Genomic DNA, 26,871 nt, shown 5'->3' with positions numbered 1-26,871 from the left:
ATATATTTAGACTTTTTCTAAGTATAAGTCAAGTATACTTAAATGTAATTTTAAATATATTTCTGAGAAGTACATAAAGCCCATGTCTGAGAAGTACATAAAATTAAACTGAAAGTATACTTTCAAATTTTTAGTTTAAAAGAAGTATACTAATAGCAGACTTCTTTTTCGTAAGGGCTCTCATGACTTTAATACTCAAGATTTAACAAAACTATACTTTCTAAATTGCCTGTATGTCAAAATTAGTACATCACTACACTATAAAATCCTAAAAATCCTAATACTGAACACGAGTCATGTTTTTCCCTTACAAAAATTAACCATGCTTTTATAGTACAGTAACACACTTTACTGTAGTTACAAATACAAACTTTTACTGTTTGCTTTTCTAGTACAACCCTCTTTCTTTAGCTCAAGTATGCAAACCTCTTTGCACATGCACTGTAATGTGTATTATATTGAAAGTTAAATTTCCAAATGAGAATGGCAACGTTATCGTTTCATAAAGTATGCGGTTTCATTTTTAATGGAGGAAACAGCTGTAGTGTGATGAGGAAACGCAGCGAAATTTGACAGTAGATGGGGAACCGATTGCTCCCCCATGATATTTTGTAAAATGTATTTATAACAAAGAACTGTACAGTTGCAGATATTATAACAAACAATCTACAGATAAACACACACATTGCCCTCTGTTTCTCGCTCTGCGCCGATCTGTATGTGGATGTGTGTAAATATTCAAATGTAATCCCCTTTGTAATCTTTAACATTTTCATATGTAACTGTAATTTAATTACACATTTTTTCTTAGTAACTGTAACTGATTACAGTTACATTTATTTTGTAATTAAATTACGTAATGCCGTTACATGTAACTAGTTACTCCCCAACACTGGTGGCAAATTATTTAAATATAAAAAACGTACTTACAGTCTGTGAGTCAGAAGTGCCGGACTGTCCTTGCAAAGTTGGAACTGCCCAACTTTATAGAAACAGCCTTTTTGCCACAGACGCATTGTAGGCTACCGGTTCAGGAAACAGTCCTGAATGTGCAGCACACATCTGAATATTTGGGTTGAACTGTTCTGGAACAGTGTTGTAAATACAACTTAACCACTGATTTCTAGTCGTGTCCTCTTTTGGAAGGCCAAACCAAGTAGTTTCGCTTTCGCAACGAAACACACAGCATCTTCACGACATGGCAGCGGCGGCAACAGCAAGAATTAAAGTTACGCCTTCTTTTTTTGCGTATTTGGGCGGCGTTATGCAAATCTTCCCACATCGTGACGTAGACATGTGGGGGCGTGTTAGAACGAGCCGTTTTAGGAAGGCGTGGTTGACTTAACTTTTATAAAGAATATCTCTTTGGATTTGAGACTTTAGTCTTTGCAACTTTACAGATCTTCGTTATGCACCAAGAGCTTGTAACACTCCAAAGAGAAAGGAAAAATTGAAATCGCATCATATGACCCCTTTAAAGGGATAGTTCACCCACAAGTAGCCAATTACTCACCCTTCATTAGAAGTCCATTATGGACTTTTCCATTAATTTTCATTCTTAAAGTACTTTATTGGAATGATTGTGTTTACATACATTATTGATAAAGCATTATACATAAAACAAGTAATGACAAGAAAAAGAAATATACATAATATAACAGTAAATATATCTGTCTATTTAAATATAACACTAACAATTAACAGTAGAAGACAGTATCAAATTAAATTTGCTAAGAAATAAAAAAAAAGCTAATAAATGCAGGTAACACTTTAGTTTACGGACCAATTCTCACCATTAACTAGTTGCTTATCAGAATGCAAATTACTAACATATTGGCTGTTTATTAGTACTTATAAAGCACATATTCTGCACGACCATATTCTACATCCCTTAATCTTATCTAGTAAATAAACTTAACAGCTACCTTACAAACTATTAATATGCAGCAAATTAGGAGAAATTAGTAGGTAATAGTAATGGAATTGGTCCCTAAACTAAAGTGTGACATAATATAATATAAAATAGACATTTATTAAGAAATGTTTGCTGTTCCTCAGTAAAGCGGTGGCTTTTATCTCGCATTAGCTTTTTTAATCCTCAGTGTATGGGCCTTATTTGCGAATTTTTACCAACCACATGAAGAAAAATAACATACTGTTATAAATGTACAATGATGGCCTTTGATTATATTGATCAAGGCAGTAGTTGGTCTTTTGAGGGTGTACAGCAAAAAAAATGAATTTGGCTGCAGTTCATCTGTCTTACCCTTTGTAACAAATGCATTTGATCCATTTCTGAAGAACTGGAAAACTGTGGCATGAGTTTTTCAAAGCATTTTTCTTGAACTTTTTAAAGAGTCAAAGTTAAGGCATAATGGACTTTGAAAGGAATGACAAAAATCTTTAAGGTTTCATTCAAAATATTTCTATGTGTTCCTTAGATGGACAAAAGTCTTCAGGTCGCATAAGTGGAATTTCTTCAAAATATTGTGGGCGAAAAAGTCAGTTTTCTGTTGTTATTAGTGTAGTTGTATCAAGCACCGCTCACACAGGAGTCACTTTCAAACCAAGCAGCTTCTGTTAATCTGCACTGCGAATTTGCGCGAACATCTGAACCCATTGCAAAATTTCACCCTCACACAAAGAATTCCCAGTATTTTATATTTTGCAAATGAAAAATTGTCAAGCAATGGTAAATGTGACTGCCCCTTTATGGATTTAGAATGACATAACTGAGTAAATGATGACAGAATTTCATTTTTGGGTGAACTCTTTGAAAATCATTATGTCTGAGACATGGTGTGGGCGACCCGAGATCGAGTCATTTTCTGGGGGTCCTAGATTAATGAAGTCATCGTATTTGTGTTCCTTGTGTAGCTGATGAGAGTGCAGCAGCAGCAGAGCACTGATCTGGAGCAGCAGAAGCTGCAGGCAGTAGAGAGCGCTCTGGGCCTCAGGCTGGACCGGATGGAGCAGATCGCTGCCGCAGAAATGGACCTGCAGAGGGAGCGCAAACAGTGCACTGCACTACAAGAGCAGGTGGAGAAACTAGGTGAGTTGCATGAGCAACATTACCATGTGTTTCCTTACACTTAGCCTGATAAATGCAGATCGGCTTGCCTTCGTCGTACTGAAGCGTGAGTATGTGTTCAGAGCAGGAGGTGTGTGAGCGGGACTCCAGACCAGCGCTGAGGGACGTCAGGAGGCCCAGAGGAACCACAGCCGCACAAACAGGCAAAAACTGCAGGGAGTGGAAAAGGTGATTGGCACACTGATCCATAAGTAGTACACTGCCAGTTTAACGGACCATGGAGCAGCTGCATAGGCACTATATCATTAAGGGCATTTAAATGTTGTTCCAAACCTAACTTTGTTTTTTGTAGCATGTTTTTTGGGTTCATACAATAAAAGTCAATTAAAGTTGTTTTAGACCCCATGTTCTTTCATTATATGCACAAAAACATTCAGCAAAATATATTTGAATATATTTTCATGCTGTTTAGTTTAGTTCAGTGTTACTTTAGTATTACTTATATTCTATTATAGTATTTATTAATATTTGTAATTAGCGTTTTTTTTATATTTTAGGTTTTCTTTTCAACTCCTGTGATAATTTTGTTTTGTTTTATTTGTATGATTATTTTGTATATTTCTATTTAGTTTTTATTTATTTAATTTTATTTCAATTTAATTAAATATCACTTTAATGTAATTTTAGTACTTAAATGTAAATATTTTAGTAATTTGGTTATGTGCTCATTTCATTTGCATTGGTTTTAATTGTAAAACATTTAATAACTACATTTACATTTACATTTAGATATTTAGCAGATGCTTTTATCCAAAGCGACTTACAAATGAGGACAATAAAAGCAGTCAAAACTAACAATAAGCAGAAGTCAGAAGGTCAGAATTATAATTGTATAATAAATAAAAAGAAAACAAATAGATAGAATGCAAAAAGATTAGAGAAGCAAGTGTTAGTTTTTTTTTGTTTTTTTTTAAGAAAAACAAGCAGTAAATAGAGTGCAAGTCTAAAAGGGGAAAGTTTTTGTTTGTTTGTTTTTGTTTTTTTATAAAGAATAGAATTAAAATAGAGAGTGCTAGAGTTAGAGGGTCAAATAAAGATGGAAGAGATGTGTTTTTAGCCGATTCTTGAAGATGGCTAAGGACTTAATTAATTATATTTCATTTCTATTTCGCTTTATTTCTATTCTTTCTCTGTTTATTTTTATTTCAGTTTTAATTCATTTTAATTCAGTTTTTTCATTTTCATTTAATTTTAGTTCTTAAACATAAACTTGTTTTATTTCAGTTAGTTGCCAGTTCAACATTTCTCATTGTTTCAAGTTTAAATTTTTTCATCTAATATTTATACTTTATTTTATTTTAGGTATTTTAGTTATATAACTGTACTTAATAACAACGCTAATCTCAACAAATTTGATATTATCAGTATTGGATTGTTTGGCCAATTCAAACAAGTGATTGTTAAATATTTGAAAGACTAGGAGAAATGAAGCAGTAATCCAATAGAATTAGATTGTACCTAATGATACCTTCATGGTTGGGTATACTGTGCTGACTTTGTTATTTCAAACTTCCTTTATTTATGCAAAATCTTTGGTTGCCTCTGGCTGTGTGCTTTGCTATAGTTTATAGCCGTCAGACTAACTTGAGCTTGTTTCAAGAGCATGTACATCTTTAAAGGGACCTGCTGACTGGAAAAAGCTGCTCAAGAAAACCATAAACAAGCCAGAACGCTGCAGGAACAGCTCAGAACCATTTCCCAAGAGCTGCTCTGCCTCAAAGACGAAGTACAAACAGGAAATAGCACTGTAACACACCACATCTGTTTGCTGTAATAGTTTTGTTGCAGATAAACATATTTGTTCTGCTTGTTCTACTGGTTTGGGCTGGAACCATGTCTGAAGCGATACGAGGAAGAAGAATGACTGTCATGTGCCTCTCTCAGCTGCAGAGCCAAGAAGAGGGCAGCACTCAGCTACGTGAGATCAAGGACAGCGTGCACTCTCTGAGGTCCCAGGTGAAAGCAGAGCTTGACAATGGGCTGAGGGAGCTGGAGTCGCCCTCTAGTGCCTCCTCAGACACAGACAGCCTGAAAGAGAACCGTCCCAGTGTGGGGATCCCAGCATGCAACACTAAATTAGGTGAGCCTTTTCCTATGCACCTCTTAAACAAGTGTTCTAGTATGGGTGTATAAATGCACAGATTACTCTAAAGCAGTAGTTCTCACTAGGGGGCCTCAAGATGACAATTATGAAAATGATTTCAAATAAATTAAATCAAACAATGAAATAGGTTCAAACTGCTAACCTAAACAACTAAATCTAAATCTTTTTTATTCAAATTCACTTTTATTAAAGGAATAGAACCCCATAATTTATTCACCCTCATGTCATTTCAAACCAGTGACTTCCTTCTGCAGAAAATTTTAAAAAGTATTCAAAAATATTTTGAAGAATGATGGTAACCAAACCTTCAGTTGTATGGGCAAAAAATACAATGCAAGCCAGTTGGAACTGAAAATGTTTGGTTACCAACATACTTCAAAATATCTTCTTTCTTTTCCCCCAGAAGAAATAAAGTCATACAGGTTTGGAAGGACGTGACGGTGAGTAAATTATGACAGAGGTTTCATATTTGGATGAACTATCACTTTCATTTAATTTTTTTTTTCTTTGCAGAATGAGCGATTCCACTGTTTTGCAAAACCTTGATATACTGTATGAGGTAGCTTAAAATGCAATGGGCGTTTTCTTATAATGAATACACATTTTACTCGTTAAGGCAAGCGTTAAAAATATATTAGCAGGTAACAGTTGAGTCAAAATATGTTTTTAAACCCTTATCCTAATTCCTTATCCAGTATATCATTAATGATTATAATTGAGATTAAATAATTACTTAATTTTCAATTTACATAAACAATGCCTGGCCATAGATTATAGTAAGTTTTGAAAACAAAATTAGGAGCATTTTGAACATAATTATGAGCTGCAGTGGCCTTGGACTCCTTTTGGCAACCACTGCTATAAAGCAACATTTACTCAGCTTCACATCACCGATTATTCTATCCGTGCTACACAGAGAGCTCTAAAAAGAATAAAAATGCACCAAAACGTAGCCCATATGACTCGTGCCTCATTCTCTTCAGATCTCAAATCTAATTTATGCTTGTGTATTTTCAAACCTGGCACATTTGCAAACCATGTATCATTAATTCATCAGGAGATAGTGCTTATTGTTGATCATTTGCTACAAACAGGATGAACAGTGGCGAGGTGACGTGCTGAGGGAGAGACTGAGGCAGCAGGAGGACCACTTGAAGGTACAGTCAAATCTTGATCATTTGATAAGGTAACAAACTTTGAGACATTGATTTAGATTTTGTCTAGGAAGATTTGAAATCTGAGTGTCTCTCCGTGGTATCCAGGTTCAGCTGTGCAGACGCATGTTCTCCCAACAGGAAGCTCTGAGTCAGCGCAGACTGCAGACTGAAGGCAGCATTCAGGGCCTGCGCAGACATGTCGACAAACTGGACCGGCTCCTCAGCAACTCTTCCAAAGACTTCTATTATTTGGATGACCAGGAAGCTCTGCCAAAACATGCCAATGTAATTGATCAGAAACAATGCTCCACTGTCCCTTTTGTATGGACATCAGCAAATATTTGCATATGCAGAAACGTAACCAAGCAGCATATATAAAGAAGGAACTAATTTCCATTATTTTTGTCAGATTATGAAAGCAGGTGGTTACAGAGGAGCAGCTGGATTAAACCCGCTTCTACCAGAAACAAGCACGCAGAAACCACTGAGCCAAATTCACGAGACCGTCTCAAGGACTTCCTGCTTCAGTTAGGGCAGAGTCTGGAAGTGTTTCAGTCTCCTAAACGCCAAAAAAATAGGCTGGCGTCAGCACTTTCCATATACAAATAAGCAAACTGAAACTTGAGGTAGAAATAAGATGGTGAAAGTTTATTCTCTACCTCTGATTTGTTCTTGTTGCTTTATGAAATTCTTTTTAACACAAACTGATATGTACTTTTGCTCATGTTAAAGTAGACAATGTCTTGCGAGTGTTTACAGGTGAAACAGATGCAGGCAGGAAGGTTTCATGTTTCATCATGTGATGTCATTGATGCAGGCTGTGCTCTGGAATGAAGGAGTTCATTTTTACACGACTGTTGTCAAAAATGACCTTGTATTCAAAGCCAAGATATGCAGAGTATTTATTACAGCACTTTTCTTTATATACAGTTTGTCTATAATCAAATACAACTGAAATTAAGTGTGCAATACAATTAGTAGTCTTTCTTTCGTTTTCTTGTCCAGTTTCTCCTCTCAAGTGGTCTCGGCATTATTGCTTATATACAGTGTATGTGGACAAAAACAGTCTACAGTATTGTCTTTATTAACATAATTACAAACAAAAGTCACTTACAGAAGACAGAACTGAGCAGAAGATTAATTTTTGCAGATGTCATTAAGATGTGAAAAAAGCAAGACAGTAGGAGCAAATTAAAAATGGATTTTCAGTTTACAAAACAACACATCTGAAATCTACCATAATGGACAAATTTAATAGAAAATCATATTTGGAGTGCTTGTTTTTGCCTTTTTAGCTGTTCTTTGCAAATGTGCATCAATGGAAAAAGAAACAATTGCTGGTTGTACAAATCAGATCTGGGCCTAGTTTCCCCTCAATGATGTTTCTCATGCTGTGGTGGCCTGTTACATATTTATTAATTTCAAGATATTATTTACTCCATTAGAATTAGAGGAAACCATGATGTCTGTAAAAAGCAGTTGTCGTGCATCATGCTTAAGAAACTCAGCTCAGCTCAAAAACATGATCAGTGTTTGGAAATCAATTTAATGGAATGCTTTTGAAAAGGCAAAATCTCTTATTACAAGTAAATCGCTGGAATTCTTTCGATAAAAGCTATATGAGGATCATGAATAAAACGGGCAGCAATATCAGAATGAACAAAAGCATATCATAAGGCAACTGAAATTATGTAAATACAATATGAATATCTTGATATGAGGGTTTGCAGGGCCTGAACGTTTGGTACATGATGCTCCTGTCGATGTTTTTCTTAAGCTACTTTGATGTTGAAATATTTACAGATGCTCAAGAACAGATCGAAGGGGATCTGAAACCTCGTAGTATGACAGACTGTAGACCTCAGTATCACAAAACAAGCTCCAGGCCCTCGGAAAAACAAATCGAAACTGCAAAGTGCGGAAAACATTCTTCAGGACCTAAAATGCGTCCTGTCCTCTTCAATACATTACTATAACAGTTACTAAGTTAAAATAACTGTGTCTGAATCGACTGTTTGTTTGTTTGAGATTCTATTGAGATTCTTCTCAAAACAATACTAATCTTGTATAGTACATGTATATTATTTCCTGAATAGGTACAAACGGGGATAAATATTTGGTGATTTGATGTGAAACTGCAAAACCTCTAATTTAAAACAGAATACAATATTCAGTTTTAGATTTTTTTTAACAAAATGTTACATACAATGTTGATGCATATCCTCCTGATCACTTGACATGATGTCAACACAAATAATGTTTGCCAATATTTCCATTTCATTTACATTACGCTAGTATTCAGACAGCTCCTGTACATGAGATGTTTAGTTTATAGTTATGCACAATCACGTCTGTTAAGGATAAACCCAGCATTTCTTCAGTTTATCGACAATCATCTTCTCTCTTCAGGATTAGTGTTCAGCGGGGGAGCCGTCCTCCCTCGAGTGCTTGCTGGGAGCACTGGGATGTGTGCGTACGAGAAACAAGCAAAACAAGTGAGGGAAGACACAGCAGAAGGCGAAGAAGAGAGCAGTAAGGAGGGAATGAATTATGTTACACCTCCATCATCACGCAGAGCAATCTGGCCCCAGACTCCATGAGCAATCATACCGGAAGGGGAGAGGCTTTTAGAGGGGGGATGGTGGACAGGAAGGAATAGAGAAAGAGAGAGAGTGAAGTCTTCATGGTCATTAACAGCTGCAGCCCTCCTTCTGAGGCTGTGTGTCGCTGTTGAGCCGCCCACCCTGCGGAGCGGTAGGCTTATGCTGGACCCCTGACTCGGCCGCGTTCAGGTCCAGGCTGCCGTCCTGAATGTTCTGGTAGATCTTCTTCGCGGCTTCAAGAAATGCATCCTCCACATTCTCGCCTCTGTTGGATGGACATATTTAGAGACGCTAAAGAGGACTGAAATATAAAGTACGTTTTACAGACAAAGAGCGTATGCTGTGCCAGCAGACGGTCTAATGGCCACTTACGTTTTTGCGCTTGCCTCCAGGAATAACAAACCTGTTTAAAAAGATTAAAGATGTGAAAGCGAGCGTGGCGTGTCCTACAACTTATTAGCCTTACAGTCAATTCAACAGTGAACCGCTTTACCATTTTGATCTAAAAGTGGTTCAGTTAAAAGTAGTAGTTAACCCAAAAATGACTCAAGATATAGATGAGTTTGTTTCGTCATTGAAACAGATTTGGAGAAATGTAGCATTATATCACTTGCTCACCAATAAATCCCCTGAATTGAATGGGTGCCGTCAGAATGAGAGTCCAAACAGCTGATGAAACATCACAATAATCCTCAAGTAATCCACATGACTCCATTACATTAGTTAAAGGGATAGTTCACCCAAAAATGAAACTTCTGTCATCATTTACTCACCCTCATGTCGTTCCAAACCTGTATGAGTTGCTTTCTTATGTTGAACATGAAAGAAGATATTTTGAAGATTGCTGGTAATCAAACAGTTGGTGGTTACCATTGACTTCCATAGTATTTTTTTTTCCTACTATGGAAGTCAATGGCAACCACCAACTGTTTGATTACCAGCAATCTTCAAAATATCTTCTTTCATGTTCAACATAAGAAAGCAACTCATACAGGTTTGTAACGACATGAGGGTGAGTAAATGATAACAGAATTTTCATTTTTGGGTGAACTATCCCTTTAATGTATTGTGAAGCGATAAGCTGAGTGTTTGTAATAGGGCAACTTTGAAACGTTGCCTTCTGCTAAAATACAAGTCCTCTATTATATTGCTTTCTCCAGTAAAAGGCATCTCGTGTCTGAATCGGGAGATCTAGGCATAGATCAATCACTGTTTACAAGTGAAAACGGTTAAAAATCTGATTTTTTTTTTTATGCGAAGACAACAGGGGATGGTTATGGACTAGTATTATGGGCAGAAGTGACATTTTAAAGTTAAAATGCCTTAATGATGGATTTGTTTCTTCCGAACACGTAGCTTACTGCATCACAGGACATTCATTGATACACTGGAGTAGTGTAGATTACTTGAGGATTATTGTGATGTTTTTATCAGCTGTTTGGACTCTCATTCTGACGGCACCCATTCACTGCAGAGGATCCATTGGTGAGCAAGTGATGTAAAGCTACATTTCTCCAGATCTGCTCCAATGAAGAAACAAACTAATCTACATCTTGGATGGCCTGAGGGTGAGTAAATTTTAGCAAATGTTCATTTCCGGGTGAACTGCTACTTTAACAAAAAACACTTAATATAAAATATTAACCATCCAAATTAAAGACCTTGAATATTCCAACTTGCAGTTTCTTTTTAACCAATCAACTTACCGTTTTCTTCAGCAAACTGCTTGGCCTCTTCATATGTGACATCACGCTGGGCTTCTAGATCTGCTTTGTTACCAATTAGAATGATCACCTGAGGAAAGATTCAGATTCAGATCACAGGCTCAAGTTAGATCTTTGTGCAAACCACATGTGCAGTTAAAATATGTATGAAGCTCCAACACCATTTACTAGAATGGAAATGTTAAAGGCATCATTTACAAAGTGTGCACTGTTGTTGAAGCTAATGAACTTACAGTATTGGGGTTGGTGAGATTCCTAGCATCAGTCAACCAGCTGCTGAGGTGGTTGTACGTGCTTCGCCTGCAAATAACATCAACTGCATATGTTCCTTGCGACTTTTAAAAAGTAATATGATAACAGGCACAAATCAAAAGGTAATAGCAAACATTTAAACTCAACGCGATCTGAACAGAATATTGGTATACCTGGTGATGTCATACACCATGAGGGCCCCGGCGGCTCCTCTGTAGTAGCTGCGTGTGACGGCGCGGAATCTCTCCTGCCCTGCAGTGTCCCAAATCTGAAGCTTCACCTTCTGCCCACTCACTTCAATTATCCGTGTGCCAAACTCAACGCCAATTGTATGAGGACAGTCCGCCATAACTACAACGAGACAAAGTTATGCATGTTAGACTAAATAAAAAGACTTTTCATTTAAAATGACATAAGGTCTTTAATCAATAATCAATCTAAAAAAAAACAAAAAACATATATATGGTAGTGTTGTAAAAAAAATACAGCTTTTTTTGATACACAGATACTTATATACTTGAAACTGTTTCAATACTCTTTTTCCACAATAGCTAATGATCTGGTCATTTCAGAGCAACTCGATTCACAGTAAATGCTGCAAACTTCATCTCTGCATGTGCTGTGAGTTTAACATGCATTTGAAAACGCAACATACACCAGTTAGGCTTTTTCACATTCCATCCAGATCATGACAGCTTTTCACAAGATTTGCAATTTGTAATTATTTGACAATTTTCTGTTGTCACAGTTTCTCTTGTAAACGTTTCCCTGCAGTTTCCCACCAAAATAAAAGCTTGAGGCTTTCATTCTTTAATGAAAATTAATGGAAAGCATTACATTTTTATTACTGCAGTGTAAAGTAAAATAATCATAATAATTATTATGAAATATTCATTTTTTTATTTTACAGTGCAGTTCTATTGTCTATTGCAATAGTGATATATTTCTGTCTTGAAATAATAATACTATAATAATACTAAACTATACTGATATATTAGTAGTAGTATTAATAGTTATTGGACATAAATACAGTGCGGAAAATATTTGATCCCCTGCTGATTTTGTAAGTTTGCCTTTGGTCTTGCCCATGGTGGTGGGAGAGGTTGGAATGGAAGATACAGATTGTGTGGACAGGTGTCTAATACACCTAACGAGCTGACATTAGGAGTAACTTCTTAAAGTGGCAGGACTAATCTGTGTTCCATGGGCACATAACCAGTCTGTGGGAGGTAGAATTCTTGCTGGTTGGATGGGGATCAAATACTTATTTCACTCACTGAAATGCAAATCAATTTCTAAACTTTATATAATGTGTTTTTTCTGGATTTTTTGGTTGATATTCTGTCTCTATCCGTTAAAATAAACCTACCATAAAAATTAGACCCTACATTTCTTTGTAAGTGGGCAAACTTACAAAATCAGCAGGGGATCAAATAAATATTTTCCCCACTGTAATCTCAGACAACAGTTCATAAGAAAATAAGTTAAAAAGAATGTACTTATTTTATGATTACGAACAAAAGTAATTTAATTTAGATACTGTTAAAATTTTATGCCCTTACTGTTGTGGCAACTTTTCCCTGTGGCACCAAAAATGGTATAGGAACGGTTTTTCAAGGTATTGTATCAAAATTATTAATTCCAGTATTGTGATAAAGCTAGCATGAGGTATTAGCCTGTATCTCAAAAAGCACTGTTCCCTTGTTTTAGTGTAATGCATATCATTCTTAGCACTTACATTTCTTTTCTGTGAACTGGTGGAGTAAACATGACTTTCCAACCCCCATGTCACCTATATAGACACCAAATATTCATATTTAATATTCAGCATGACAAAATACAACACAAAGAGACATCTGATTTGTCACAAAGACACAATACCCAAAAATCAAACTCAGTAAATATTATAAAACGTTTATATAACACATTATATGTTTTCTAAAACAGTTCACACGTAGTGGAAAACAGACTGCTCACTTACCAATAATGATATATTTGAAAATATAGGAATAGTTATATGGTGCTGTCGTCATTTTTGCTCTGAAAAGCAGAAAGAGAAATGATTCAAAGCTTAAAATGACACATTAACCCATAAACAGCCGAAACAAACCAAATGTAGAGCATTCACGGCAACAAAATGAACCCACACTGACAGCAACCCAGCAGCGCTCAGCTGACCAGCTAACGTTAGTCCTACTATTGACTATAAAGACGCATTTCCCTTTTCCTCCATAAGTTTGCCTAACCTCGGCGGTGAGCGTTCAGGATCATATCAATGTAGAAATTACAAACAAACACGAGAGTAATGTAAACTGAAATGTATACAGGCACAGGGTAACGTGACACTGAGCTAAAGGAGCATAAACGAGCTAAAGGAGCATAAACAATCTGCAGCACTACAATCAGCTAGCGCCATGACGGACTAATCGGCTAATCACATACCCCTGTCAAAGGTTTCGCAGCTATGTGCTAGACCACACCTAATAAAAATCACTCCAAAGTATTATTTTAACGCGCAAACCAGCGGCACTTGCGTTTCCGTGTCGCATTTCAGACGATAAATGTGTTAATGTTCAGCATTAAAGGACTAGTTAGCGTTAGCTGACCTCGCGCTGAGCCAAACCCAGAAATGCTAAAGCTAACAGCTACTCCCAAAATTAGACCCGTGAAGCGTTAAAAACAGTGTCAGTCATTAGTATCCAACAATTTTGAAACGCAGTATTGTGAAATGTATCTTGTCGTGTGTATCCTTTACCTAAAATATAAATTCAAGTGGTTTTTGGAGGTTTGGGTTGGTCTCGGTGTGTGTGAGCCGTCTGGCCGCTTTCTTCCTCTAAAAGTGCTGCTGCGATGAAAACAGTGAGAGCAGCGACCTCCACTGGAGACACAACACACTGCACTGCACGGCACTACTCTCGCCTCCACTGGAGACACAACACACTGCACTGCACTACTCTCGCCTCTACTGGAGACACAACACACTGCACTGCACTGCACTACTCTCGCCTCTACTGGAGACACAACACACTGCACTGCACTGCACTACTCTCGCCTCTACTGGAGACACAACACACTGCACTGCACTGCACTACTCTCGCCTCTACTGGAGACACAACACACTGCACTGCACTGCACTACTCTCGCCTCTACTGGAGACACAACACACTGCACTGCACTGCACTACTCTCGCCTCTACTGGAGACACAACACACTGCACTGCACTGCACTACTCTCGCCTCTACTGGAGACACAACACACTGCACTGCACTGCACTACTCTCGCCTCTACTGGAGACACAACACACTGCACTGCACTGCACTACTCTCGCCTCTACTGGAGACACAACACACTGCACTGCACTGCACTACTCTCGCCTCTACTGGAGACACAACACACTGCACTGCACTGCACTACTCTCGCCTCTACTGGAGACACAACACACTGCACTGCACTGCACTACTCTCGCCTCTACTGGAGACACAACACACTGCACTGCACTGCACTACTCTCGCCTCTACTGGAGACACAACACACTGCACTGCACTGCACTACTCTCGCCTCTACTGGAGACACAACACACTGCACTGCACTGCACTACTCTCGCCTCTACTGGAGACACAACACACTGCACTGCACTGCACTACTCTCGCCTCTACTGGAGACACAACACACTGCACTGCACTGCACTACTCTCGCCTCTACTGGAGACACAACACACTGCACTGCACTGCACTACTCTCGCCTCTACTGGAGACACAACACACTGCACTGCACTGCACTACTCTCGCCTCTACTGGAGACACAACACACTGCACTGCACTGCACTACTCTCGCCTCTACTGGAGACACAACACACTGCACTGCACTGCACTACTCTCGCCTCTACTGGAGACACAACACACTGCACTGCACTGCACTACTCTCGCCTCTACTGGAGACACAACACACTGCACTGCACTGCACTACTCTCGCCTCTACTGGAGGCACAACACACTGCACTGCACTGTACTACTCTTGCCTCTACTGGAGGCACAACACACTGCACTGCACTGCACTACTCTCGCCTCTACTGGAGACACAACACAACAGCGAAACCAGAATAAAATTGGTTCAGAAGAAAGAAGCTTTTCTCAAAAAGTGCATTTTTAAAAAATGTCAGATCGAGGCAAGCTGCCACACGTTTTAAATAAACATAAATGTTTATAATTTTAGTTGCAATATTAGTTGGCCAAGGCAATGGTTTATTATATTGTCTTGAGCAATTAGCCGTTTCATTAAATGTCTCCCCTTTACTGTTATATCAACGAACACGCTCTTTAAAGCAAAACCTTTATACTGTAGACAAATAATGGCACACTGCACTGTCTCCTTTATTATGACTGGTGCTATCAAACCTCGCAGAATCACCAGCAACTGAATCAGTGTAAACACTTACTGTGCATTTTTATATAATATTGCACGTATAATATTAAACCGCAAACTCTGCGTTATTTATTTACTGACTGACTGACTTAATTTTTTTTCCAGAAGAAAATGCATGTTCGTAGAGCTGACTAATAAGAGGAGGGGTTTCATATGCAAATGAGACAAACCTGTTGAAGATTACTCCCAGTACCTGCGGAAGCTCAGTGCTCAAACCTACAGCTGTCGTCCCAGACTCATCTGCTGATAATACCTTTAAAAAAGCTTTAGCCAACAGGTAGGTTCTGTTTGATGGTGTTTTAGGATAGAAAAACATTATTTTGTTTCCTGATGCATAGTCATCATCTGATGTTGCTATTAATTATTTTTCTCAAGCATCACTTATTTAGGTTAGGTAAATTATTATTATTTATTGTATTTATTAATACAATTATTATTGTATTATTAATTATTGCTTTATTCTAACTGAAAAACGAAACTGATCTGCTATATACCAGTTGTATTTAAAAAATACTTTTCTCTATAAATACTGCAAATTATGACATTATCTCTATAGTAACCAATAAACTGCATTTTATGTCAGATGATGTCAACAGGGTAACTTTTACCTTTAACATTTTCCTGTTGTCTATTCCTGAATGACATACAGTGGTTGAGAACAGGTAAGTGTTGAAGTAAATGTATTGTTGTGCATTGCACCTCTGCGGTAAGTAAGAGAGACCCGCCCTTTGTGACTCTTTCATTTTTCCATTGGGGGTGGAGATCTGTGCCTGAGGGCATGACGAGACTCATCCACTTCATCCCCCACCTCATACCAGCCCAGCAGTTTGAGTTTGTGGAAGCTTTAGAACAATTTTAAAGATGTAGAAAAAAATTTCTAGACCAGGGCTATTCAACTCAGCTCCTGGAGGGCCGTGTCCTGCAGAGTTTAGTTCCAACCCTAATTAAACATACCTGACCAAGCTTATCAAAGTATTCAGGACTATTTAAAAATGATGAACAGGTGTGCTGGATAGGGGTTGGAAGTAAACTATGCAGATTACTGGCCCTCCAGGACCGGAGTTGACTAGCCCTGTTCTAGACCGAGAGACAGAAACTGCCATTGTTTTCTTTTGATGAACAAAGTACAACACCCTTCCTCTATTTAATCTTATTCTCAACAATAGACTATGTGGAACACAAGAGCATGCAAAATACGGCTATTGTGTATGGCTGTTACAATAGTTGTTGTTTTCAAACAGCACCATGGTGAACCACCCTGAATTTGAGAAGGCAGGAAAGCAGCCAGGCCTGCAGGTGTGGAGGATTGAGAACATGGATTTGGTGCCTGTCCCGAAGAATCTTCATGGTGGCTTCTACACAGGCGATACCTACCTAATCCTCAATACCATAAAGCAAAACTCTGGAAATCTACAATATGACCTTCACTTCTGGATAGGTGAGACTGCGGTTAGTGTAAATGCAAGGTCCTCTGTGTGCACTCGGTAAATGGTGTGCATTTTCACTGAAAACCCATTTATGAACATTGTTAAATGGCATCTCCAGGTGATGCATGCTCAATAGATGAGAGTGGGGCAGCTGCTATCTTCACCGTACAAATGGATGATTTCCTTGGTGGAAAACCCATCCAGTACAGAGAAGTACAGGGATATGAGTCAAAAACCTTTGTAGGCTACTTCAAATCAGGCCTCAAGTACATGGTGGGTAGAGTTAATACGTTTACCATGCTTTGATGCATAATATGCAAATATGGAATCTCATGCAAAATGTATTTGGGTACTTGGTCAGTTCATAATCTCTGCTAAATCATTTTTCTTACCAAACTGCTTTTCATTTCTTCAGCAAGGTGGAGTTGCCTCTGGATTCAAACACGTAGCTTCCGGTGAAGTGAATGTGAAGCGAGTTCTCCATGTGAGTGGTCGACGTGTGGTCCGGGCCATTGAGGTACCTGTGAGTTGGGACAGCTTCAACCAGGGTGATTGCTTCATCCTAGACTTTGGACAGGTGAAAGATGACATGAATGAATGAATGTTTTGCTTTTTCTCTTGCATTTTATCATAAGGTATCCGATGTATTCATGCTATTTCTTTTATGCTTGCATCAGGAGATATACCAATGGTGTGGGTCCAAGTGTAACCAGTTTGAGAGACTGAAGGCCACCAGTGTTTCCAAAGATATTCGTGATAATGAACGTTGTGGGAGAGCTAAACTTTTTGTATGTGAAGAAGGATCAGAAAATGAGAAGATACTAACGGTTAGTATTATAAAAGGAAGATGTTTTATTCAGTCATTTTCGATATAGGTTAGTGTTAGAATACACCACACAACATAAAAAAAAATAAGCATCATACACTTGCTGAGTTTGTAAATGGTTAGAGAGGAACTGGATATCAAATATTATACAACTGAAGATCACACGCTACCAGACCATCAAGTCATTCCGGACAAAATAAACTCACATAGAGACATTTGCCTTATTGCTAGAAGTAAAAGTTTGTAAAATATCAAACATATTTAACATTTGACTGAACTGAACTGAACTGGCTCTGACTACCTCAACTAGTAGTGTTGACTCTCCCAGACTGCAGATCGTCAAAAATCAGGCCAAACATTGTGTAGTGTATTTTAGCTTTTAGTAAGGATTCAATATTATTTTCTGAATGCACGTGCTTTACTATATTTTGTCAGATTCTTGGACCAAAGCCTGATCTTCCTGATGCACAGACTGAAGACACCAAGACTGATGCATCCAACAGGAAGTCTGCAAAATTGTACAAGGTACAGTAAGCTACACTCTAGGTTTTCCGTGAGAAATACTGAAAACTTTACAAAAATGGTTTATTCTGGTCATTATTACCTAGGTGTCAAATGCCAGTGGGAGTATGTCTGTCACTTTGGTGGCTGAAGAAAACCCCTTTTCCCAGAGTGCACTGCAGTCCACCGACTGCTTCATCTTGGACCATGGTTCCAATGGCAAGATATTTGTCTGGAAAGGTCAGCTAGGCACATCATTCAAATTAATTCAAAATTTGCATTTGGATCATGCCTAAATGTAAATCTTGACCTTTTATTTCTTTAATATAACAGGTAAAGAGGCTAATAAAGAAGAGAGGAGTGCAGGCATGAAAGCTGCTGAGGACTTCATCAGTAAGATGGGCTATCCCAAACATACTGAAGTCCAGATCATCCCTGAGAATGGAGAGACTCCTCTCTTCAAACAGTTCTTCAAGTTCTGGCATGATACAGACCAGACAAAGGGTATGGGACAAGCCTATGTGCCTAACAAAATTGCCAAGATCAAGAAAGTGCCCTTTGATGCATCATCTTTGCACAAATCGGAGGCAATGGCTGCTCAGCATGGAATGGTAGATGATGGGAAGGGGGAGAAAAAGGTAAATGTGTTCTGTATTGTACAACAGATTGTAATGATCAAGTGTTTTTATGTAGACAAAATAATGGACAATTTGTCTTGTTTTGTTGCTTTGGAAAGATCTGGCGCATTGAGGGATCAGACAAGGTACCAGTTGACCCATCCATTCTTGGGCAGTTCTTTGGAGGAGACAGTTATATCATCCTGTACAGCTACAAGCACGGGGGACGTCAGGGGCAGATAATATATATTTGGTAAGAGCTATAGACCTACTTCTGGAATCCATTCAGCCCTTTATGAATGCTGAACCTGGAAAATAAACACTGAATGCCTAAGAATTTGGTCCTAAGCTAAGGGCTTTGTCTGCTCATGTTACACAAAAACACTCAGGTAACAGAACATGGTCGTTATGTATCTCTGCAAATCAGTATATCAAATCAGGTATCTCTTACCCCCGCTAGGCTTCTGTTAGTCAATAGGATGAGTCATCATTGCAAAGGTTTCTTAAATGAAGTTCCTAAACGTAAGTTAGGGAAGAGTGAGCCCATCTAATCTTTCAATCAACAGCCAGAGTATATAAGCAGCTGCTTGCCTCTCTCCAGTCTCAGCTGCTCCAGCATCCCTCCACCTCCCCAATCTCCACCTTCATCTTAGGTACCTTGCCCTTTGTAATCATCCGATATCAAGTCTCTGTGGGGGTATATCAGAGCTCAAGTTGAAGCTGCTTCATCGAGCCCCTCATCAGTGGACAGCAAGCCAAATAAGTTTAAACATAATCTCCTAAAGATTATATGGGCAAACAAACTCGTTAAATGGGGTTGTTTGTTATGTCCGCAGGCAGGGGGAAGAGTCCAGTCAAGATGAGAAAGGGGCTTCTGCCATTCTGGCTGGCCAGCTTGATACAGAGCTCGGTGGGAGTCCTGTGCAGGTGACATTTGCTTGGTGCATCGATTACAATATTCACCTACTGGATGTCTACTGAAATAGAGACTAGGGGTGTCCACTCCTGCTCTTGTAGGGCAAATGTCCTGCAGAGTTTAGCTCCAACCTGCCCTACCACATTTGTCTGAAGATTTCTAGTAATCCTGAAGACCTTGATTAGCAGGTTTGGGTGTGTTTCTTCAGGATTGGACCTCTGCAGTACAGTAGCCCTTCAAGAGCAGAATTGGACATCCTATACCATCAAACCAAATTAGTAACACCAGTTTGAATGTGAATGTTTATGAAGGTGCGAGTAATTGAAGGCAAAGAACCCCCTCATCTCATGAGTATCTTTGGCGGGCAGCCAATGGTGGTGCACAAGGGTGGGACTTCACGAGAGGGTGGCCAATCTAAGGCTTCTGCAATCTGCCTTTTCCAAGTTCGTGCCAATCCTGCTGGGCACACACGAGCTGTTGAGGTGAGTCAAAAGAATGGACGTGTTCTTTGAATGTATCATTGTATGATGCAGTTTCATTTTGTTAAATGTTCTTCATTTGAAAATGTATGCAAAATTGGTTCTCTATTGACAGTTGTTCACTTTGCCTGAAACAGGTTGATCCTGTAGCCTTCAGCCTCAATTCCAATGATGCCTTTGTTTTGGTGACTGCTTCAGGCTCTATGCTGTGGTTGGGTCATGGTGCAAGTAATGCAGAAAAGAATGGAGCCAAAAAGCTTGGCAGCATTTTAAGAGTGGACCTTTCAGAGATATCAGAAGGAGCAGAGGGAGGTGGGTGTACTTCTGTCATTGGTAGAGGAGTGTTTTACTGTACTTACTTAAAAGTTGCATTCAGAATATAGATGAACCCATACAGATCAACTCTTGTTCTTTCTCAAATTTCTATGTAGATGACTTCTGGAGTGCTCTTGGAGGAAAAGCAGACTATCGCACCTCTGAAAGGCTCAAGAGCAAAATGGACACCCATCCTCCTAGGCTTTTTGCATGCTCTAACAAGACCGGACAATTCCTTGTGAGTTTCCATGTTGAATGGTTCAACTTATAGTCCACTGAAATCAGAAAAGAATCTTGCATTTTTCACAATTTATGTTCATTCTGTGCCAATCTAGATTGAAGAGGTACCAGGAGAGATGACCCAAGAGGACTTGGCTCCAGATGATGTGATGATTCTGGACACATGGGATCAGGTAAAATATGCTTGTGTGTGTGCGACACTTGCAATAAAAAAATGCACTCAAGAAAATGAAATCTAACACTGTAATGCTTGAAACCATTATCTCTAAGGTCTTTGTTTGGATCGGAAATGAAGCTAATGAAGATGAAAAACGTGAAGCTGTGACTTCAGGTAAGAAGTTTCCCATTTTCAACTGAATATTTTGCTACCGTTTTCATTAGCTAACAATTTATCATTATAATTGTCTCTCCTAATATAGCTGCCAAATATATTGAATCAGATCCTGCCAGCAGGGACAAGAGAACTCCCATTGTTACAGTGAAGCAGGGCTTTGAACCCCCCACCTTTACAGGGTGGTTCCTGGGTTGGGACCATGACTTCTGGAGTTCTAACCCACTGGAACGGGCCATGGCTGGTTTGAAAATGTAAACTGATGACTCGTAGGGCTGAAGGGACAGAGTTGTTTATGTTTGTTTGATCGAATGATTCAAATTGACTATAAACACTTAACATTACCTAACATTTCTCATCTGATTTACCAACACTTGTTAACTTCACTCATTCTTGTTTTACCTTCATATGGGAAAAATAAAAATGTCCTTGTTTACAAGAAAAAATTAATAATAAAAATTCTGTTTATTCAATTCTTCATCAAAATAAATGGAATAACAAAAAAGGAAATTATTATACATCTTTTACATGTACATCTTGAAAATGTCTTTTTCTCTTTACTTGTGGAATATTACTCACAATCACTAGTGTGACTGATCTGTACATAGTTCAAGAGGATTTGTCGTCCTCTTTCTGGCCACTCTCCTCATCACTGTCGCTGCAATGATCCTCATTAATGTCCCGGAAAATGTCAGATAGAAGGAAGCTCTGCTTCTGGTCAACCTTCAGCTCACTATCAACAAGGTCTTCACAATCTTTCACCAGGCCTGGCAAGACTCTCTCATAAAGGAAGCCAACAATGTCTGGAAGGAACAACATCATAGACATACAATACATTAAAAGACAATCAGTAGGTAACTCATAGTCCAGTCCTAACTAGATGTAGGTTTTTACATCCAATTTTTGTATTTATTTAAATGTACAACAAACATCCATTATTTTCCATTAGGGACATTATCAAGTCCCTGAAGTCCTTTTAGACTTAAAGTCAATTGATTACAAGGCTCAAGAAACCATTTTTTGCATCTTCAGTTTCCATCGCTGGAGTACACTAGAAGAAAACAATGCTGGATCTACAACTACAATCTAATGTGAAAAAATTAACACACTAACCTCCAAAACACTTCGTCTTCCAATCGGGTACATAGCCAACTTTAAGATGGTGCCACTTTGCTTGCGCATATGCTGGAGGAACATCCCTATGTGACAAAGGACAAAGACGTGACATCAAGCTTGTTTATACCACCAGCAGCAGCATCATGCCTGAACAAGCAGGTGCATTATTCTAGTTATTTACTGGGAAACTGAATAATGTAACCTGTGTAATTGTGCTCAGATGCCATTTGCACTACTTAATTAACTCCTTAGAGGATTTTCTTTATTCTGAAACTAGCAATATCACCATGGTAATCTACAGAGTATGAAATTCTCATATCATTGGAAAAGATTCCAATGTTCAACAAATATACCTTCAACAACACCAAGGTTTCAATTAATCTGGGTTTTCAATGGATATAATATCATAGTTATATACATATACAAAAAGACAAACTGAATGTGGCCAAGACATTATTTACCAACAAACTACAGAAATAATTCCAGAAATCCATTCAAAGATAAAAGACCTTGTAAATTCAATCAAATTGTTTGGTATTTTTCAAAATACCTGTTGTGCTCAACAGAAGAAAGTAAATTCTATAAATATTTGGACCAACTTGAGGGTGATTAAACAAAATAATTGTCCTTTTTGAGTGAAGTATCCCTTTAATCTTTTTTTTAAATGTTTTGCTACCTTGTAGGGCTATATTTTTTGAAACATTTTTTTTCAAATGGAGTCTTAAAAACCAAGGAAATCAAAAGAACCACGATAACCAAAAGAATCATAAGATCATAAATCGTGATCTTGACAAAAGAAATGTATACTATTTGCCACATCACCCACCCCAAACTGCATATAATCCTCACCCGAAAACAGCTGTGAGATCATCCCAGTTGACGTCTGTAACATCCTCCACTTGCAATTGATACATTCTGTGTGAATACATGACATAGAAGCCAGATAAAAAAAAAACATGTCAGGATAAAAAAAGCAAAGCAAGCATGCAAAAACAAGATATCTTACGCTTTAATGAGTCTGATTTTGGCCTCCTGAGCTTTCCTTCCCCTACAAGTCCCTGAAGACATCCGCACAGTGAGGATGGACATCCTTAGGGGTGAAGGAGAAAATTCAGGGACAATGTAGATTATATAAATAGAGAATTACTTAACATGTTTTAAACGTGCCACCATTTAATATAAGAGTTTTCAATGACTCTCTCACCATTTCTCTCTGCATTTGCTCCAACATCGAGTTTTAACTTTCAGAGAAATATTGAACCAGGGCAATTTTTGGTACAGTATTACTCTACTGACTCTTTTTGGTGTTTTTTTATTAGGGGACTCAGATTTCAGCACCGTTACAATATGGTCTCGCACAGCCCTCAAAAGTCTCTGCTCCTCCTTCGCTGACCACGGCCCACTTTTTCTAGCTGTGTGATGCAAATTGATGAGATACAAAATGACCAACCATCACTAACCCTAGAATTTACAATGTTGGAAATGTAGAAAAGCAGCTTGCTAAATTAGACTTACCTGTATTAAGTTGAGTAAAACGTTTCTCAAGAGAGTAAGAACTTCGACCCGTCAGCTCAGAAATCTTTTGCCAGTTACTGCCATGCAGTGAATGATACTTAAGCAATGATTTGACTTCTTCTTCTGTATATCTTTTAAGAAAAGGAATCACTGAGGTTTACTACAGAACAAAAATAAAAAGCAGAGCAGATCCATTTTCTAAGACCAAATACCTTGTAAAGCTGTAATTTCATTTACCTTCCCTTATAGTTTCCACCATCAAAAACTTTCCTTCCACGGTTAAAAACATCATGGCAAGGCCTGGGAATTCCTTCAGCTGTTCAAATTTGATTTGAAAAAAGATGACAACAGATTAAGCAATGAAAATTGTACATTTTCAGTATATCTTATTACAATGTTCAATATGTATTCAAATATAACAAGTCTTTATATTCCAAGAAACACTCCACCCAGAAATTGTATGTACATGGGACGACATAAGGGTGAGTAAATGATGAGAGAATTTTAATTTGGGTAGACTATAAATAACAAATAACGTGTTCCTGCAAATAACATGTGTAAAGAGCATATCTGGGACGCAAGACTAGCGTGTCTCGTATTGTCTCTCTACAGAAAAAAAGTTTAAATAGTGCAGGATGAGGGTGAGGATGATGACCTTAGACCTTTCAAAAACAAAATCAACAGAGAAGCGAGTGAATCCAATGTGATTGTTGAGACTCACCTATCCTTTCAAAAAACTTGTAGACCTTTTTCATCTTTGTCAATTCCTCTCTCTCTTCCGGGAAATGTTTTGGATGAAAGAGCTTGGTAGCATCTTTCACTCCTGTGAGAGCGATAAAATCTCTAACATTCTGTCTTAACCTCTCGTTTTCTGCATTAGAGAATCTCCCATGCCTCAGCATGATGCCTGCAGACACAAGTGTGAAGAGTGGAAGGCAAAAATTATTAGCCTTCTTTTATATGGACACTATACATTTATGACATTAATCTTCATGTATAAATAAATTATATAGGCTGATCTGACTAATAACAATTAATGTATCATTTCTAACATGTTTAAGTATTATTTAAGTAAAATATTAATAGATATAATCAGCCTACCTTGCTTTCTGAATTCCTTGAACCTTGGCAGATCATACATGATTATTTTATTGATTTCATGTGAGCTTTTGGACTCAATTTTAGGACAAAATTCTTTCAGTTCGTTCAGTAGATTGGGATCAACTTCTGGTTCATCCAACAGCGTCCGCCTTCTTTTGCGCTTTCTAGTACCAATTAGTAAGGCAGGTTCTTCCTCATGTTCTGTGAAAATGACAGGCTGTTCTTCTTGTGCCTTGTCATCACAGTCCGTTTGTGTCACATTTGCTCTGTTTTTCTTTTTCTTTTTCTTAGCAGGCTTCTGCGGCTCTTGTGACTCTGCTGTGGGTGTTTTCTTATCTTTTACTCTATGCAGGCTTGTGACAACCTCCACTCCTTCATTCCGTTTTCTTTTTTTCTTTTTGTCTGTAGGTGTCTGCAGGCTTACAATCTCCAATTCCTTATTTTTGTTTTTCTTCTTATGCACCTTTTCGTGGTGCTTCTCAGTCGGCACCTTTGGACTTTCGGTGAGTTCATGCTGGCCTGGAGTTTCACTTTTCTTGCTCTTCTTCTTCTTCTTCACCTTTTTATCAGTAACGCGGTCCATTATGTTATTACGCGAATCTGACTGCATTTCATCCAACATTCTTTAAAACGCAAAAATCATGACGACACATAAAACACAGCACAACGTGCTTTTCACAACAAACACAAAATCCAACTTGATTCTTGACAATCTTGATCGTGTCGCTAGAATATCACGTCATCCGCATATACTGTGTTTTCTGAATCACATTAAAGGCATTAAGACGGGAAGAAATTGAAATTATGTTTATAAAGCGAAGTGTTCAATTCTTGATAAACTTTTACCGGATTGCTTTCCACGCGGGTTCTTCCTATTCTGCTTCTTCATCGCCGATAACAAGCTGCACTCTCAGTTACACAACAACCATACTGCCACCTTTCAGACAGGAGAGTTGTTGTTGTTGTTGTTGTTGTTGTTGTTCTTCTTCTTCTTCTTCTTCTTTGAGCTTATTGGCGGTTCGCATTCTTAAAAGAGCATTACCGCCATCTACTGTGGTAATGGATCAGAGACTCCCCAGACCATTCAGGACTCGTTCTTTCAATGTTGCTGCGTGTTCAGCTCCTCCATCTACAGCCCAAGTCCATCACAGTCCAGAGAGGAGAAATAACAACAATATTATTATTATTATTAATACTACTACTACTATTATTAACCATTACTATCATTATTAATAATAAAAACAATAATAACAATAGCCTATCTATATTCTATTCATTAAATGAGTTCTATTTCAAAAGTTGTATTAATAAATTATCCCCTTCTACTGGATTTAAAAGTTTTTTTAATGTTAATTGTTGAACACCTTTTTTCTTAAATTCTTCTATTAGATTACTTCTTTCCTCAGAATATCTATTACACTTAATGAGTACATGTTCCACTGTTTCTTTAACACCACACCAATCACACAATCCTGTAGGGTGTTTTCCTATTATATGCATTGTTGAATTAAGACCTGTATGTCCAAGTCTTAATCTAGAAATAATACAGTCTTCTTTCCGTCTCCCACTTGAGTTCCTTCCTCTTCCTACCAATGGTTGTATTAATTGTAGATGCCTTCCCTTTTGTTCATTATCCCAATAAGATTGCCAGTTTTTATTTATCTCCCTTTTTATTATTGATTTGAGTTCTGCTTTGCAATACATTATTTCCATATCTATATTTTCCTTTGCCATAACTTGTTTTGCTAACTTGTCTGCTGCTTCATTCCCTGATACTCCAGTATGTGCCGGAACCCACAAAACTATAAACTATTTTATTTGTCTGTTGTATCAAGGAGAGTCATTACAAACATATTACAAATATATTAGCACACATTAGCTGAATTCGAAATTGCACAATGTAATACTATTCTTACTATATCTGACTGTCATTCAAAAATATGACTGAAAAAATAAGATTATGATAGTATTATTCCAAATGAAGGCAGTATCTGCTTCTAGCTTTAGGTTTTAAGATGATACCACTATAAAAATGTAATAACACATATGCATAGAGATATTAAATTAAAAACAAGCGCTTGGTGCTAATAAAATAATTAGCAATTGTAATAAACGAAATGTTCCCAACGTTCTC

General features: G+C 38.0%; 4 protein-coding genes across 4 annotated transcripts in view; 2 read left to right on the top strand and 2 right to left on the bottom strand.

Moving 5' to 3' along the window:
- Nucleotides 1–7,673, top strand: part of LOC107665016 (centriolin-like) — a 36,397-nt gene extending 28,724 nt beyond the window's left edge. Inside the window, exons 37-42 of the mRNA XM_016455743.1 lie at nt 2,878–3,052; nt 3,154–3,260; nt 4,722–4,817; nt 4,976–5,166; nt 6,289–6,352; nt 6,458–7,673. Of these exons, the coding sequence (XP_016311229.1) occupies nt 2,878–3,052; nt 3,154–3,260; nt 4,722–4,817; nt 4,976–5,166; nt 6,289–6,352; nt 6,458–6,730 (906 nt within the window). The 3' untranslated portion in view covers nt 6,731–7,673. The remainder of the gene's footprint in view (nt 1–2,877; nt 3,053–3,153; nt 3,261–4,721; nt 4,818–4,975; nt 5,167–6,288; nt 6,353–6,457) is intronic.
- Nucleotides 7,639–13,900, bottom strand: LOC107665037 (ras-related protein Rab-14-like). The gene is made up of 8 exons (XM_016455777.1): nt 13,687–13,900; nt 12,913–12,971; nt 12,670–12,723; nt 11,105–11,282; nt 10,913–10,979; nt 10,662–10,749; nt 9,328–9,358; nt 7,639–9,220 (listed from the first exon to the last, which is right to left on the bottom strand). The coding sequence occupies exons 2-8, from the start codon at nt 12,962–12,964 to the stop codon at nt 9,043–9,045; spliced, it is 648 nt and encodes a 215-aa protein (XP_016311263.1). The 5' UTR covers nt 12,965–12,971; nt 13,687–13,900; the 3' UTR covers nt 7,639–9,042.
- A 1,637-nt stretch (nt 13,901–15,537) lies between these two features.
- On the top strand, nt 15,538–21,451 carry LOC107665029 (gelsolin-like). Its single transcript, XM_016455761.1, has 16 exons — nt 15,538–15,630; nt 16,595–16,791; nt 16,899–17,053; nt 17,196–17,357; nt 17,458–17,607; nt 18,042–18,131; nt 18,215–18,347; nt 18,441–18,745; nt 18,844–18,977; nt 19,561–19,651; nt 19,952–20,122; nt 20,257–20,431; nt 20,551–20,672; nt 20,770–20,847; nt 20,945–21,005; nt 21,094–21,451. Exons 2-16 carry the CDS (start codon nt 16,599–16,601, stop codon nt 21,261–21,263), a joined length of 2,190 nt encoding a protein of 729 aa, XP_016311247.1. The 5' UTR covers nt 15,538–15,630; nt 16,595–16,598; the 3' UTR covers nt 21,264–21,451.
- Nucleotides 21,452–21,477: 26 nt separating this feature from the next.
- LOC107665030 (transcription termination factor 1-like) lies at nt 21,478–25,801 on the bottom strand. The gene is made up of 9 exons (XM_016455763.1): nt 24,738–25,801; nt 24,358–24,543; nt 23,874–23,952; nt 23,637–23,767; nt 23,326–23,533; nt 23,128–23,211; nt 22,971–23,036; nt 22,119–22,204; nt 21,478–21,808 (listed from the first exon to the last, which is right to left on the bottom strand). The coding sequence occupies exons 1-9, from the start codon at nt 25,357–25,359 to the stop codon at nt 21,615–21,617; spliced, it is 1,656 nt and encodes a 551-aa protein (XP_016311249.1). The 5' UTR covers nt 25,360–25,801; the 3' UTR covers nt 21,478–21,614.
- Between the last annotated feature and the right edge of the window lie 1,070 nt (nt 25,802–26,871).

This window comes from Sinocyclocheilus anshuiensis, unplaced genomic scaffold (assembly GCF_001515605.1).
Source record: "Sinocyclocheilus anshuiensis isolate Anshui unplaced genomic scaffold, SAMN03320099.WGS_v1.1 scaffold399, whole genome shotgun sequence".
Taxonomy (NCBI): domain Eukaryota; kingdom Metazoa; phylum Chordata; class Actinopteri; order Cypriniformes; family Cyprinidae; genus Sinocyclocheilus; species Sinocyclocheilus anshuiensis.
The sequence above is the reverse complement of the archived record's forward strand: the minus strand, read 5'-3'. Positions and strand labels throughout refer to the sequence as shown.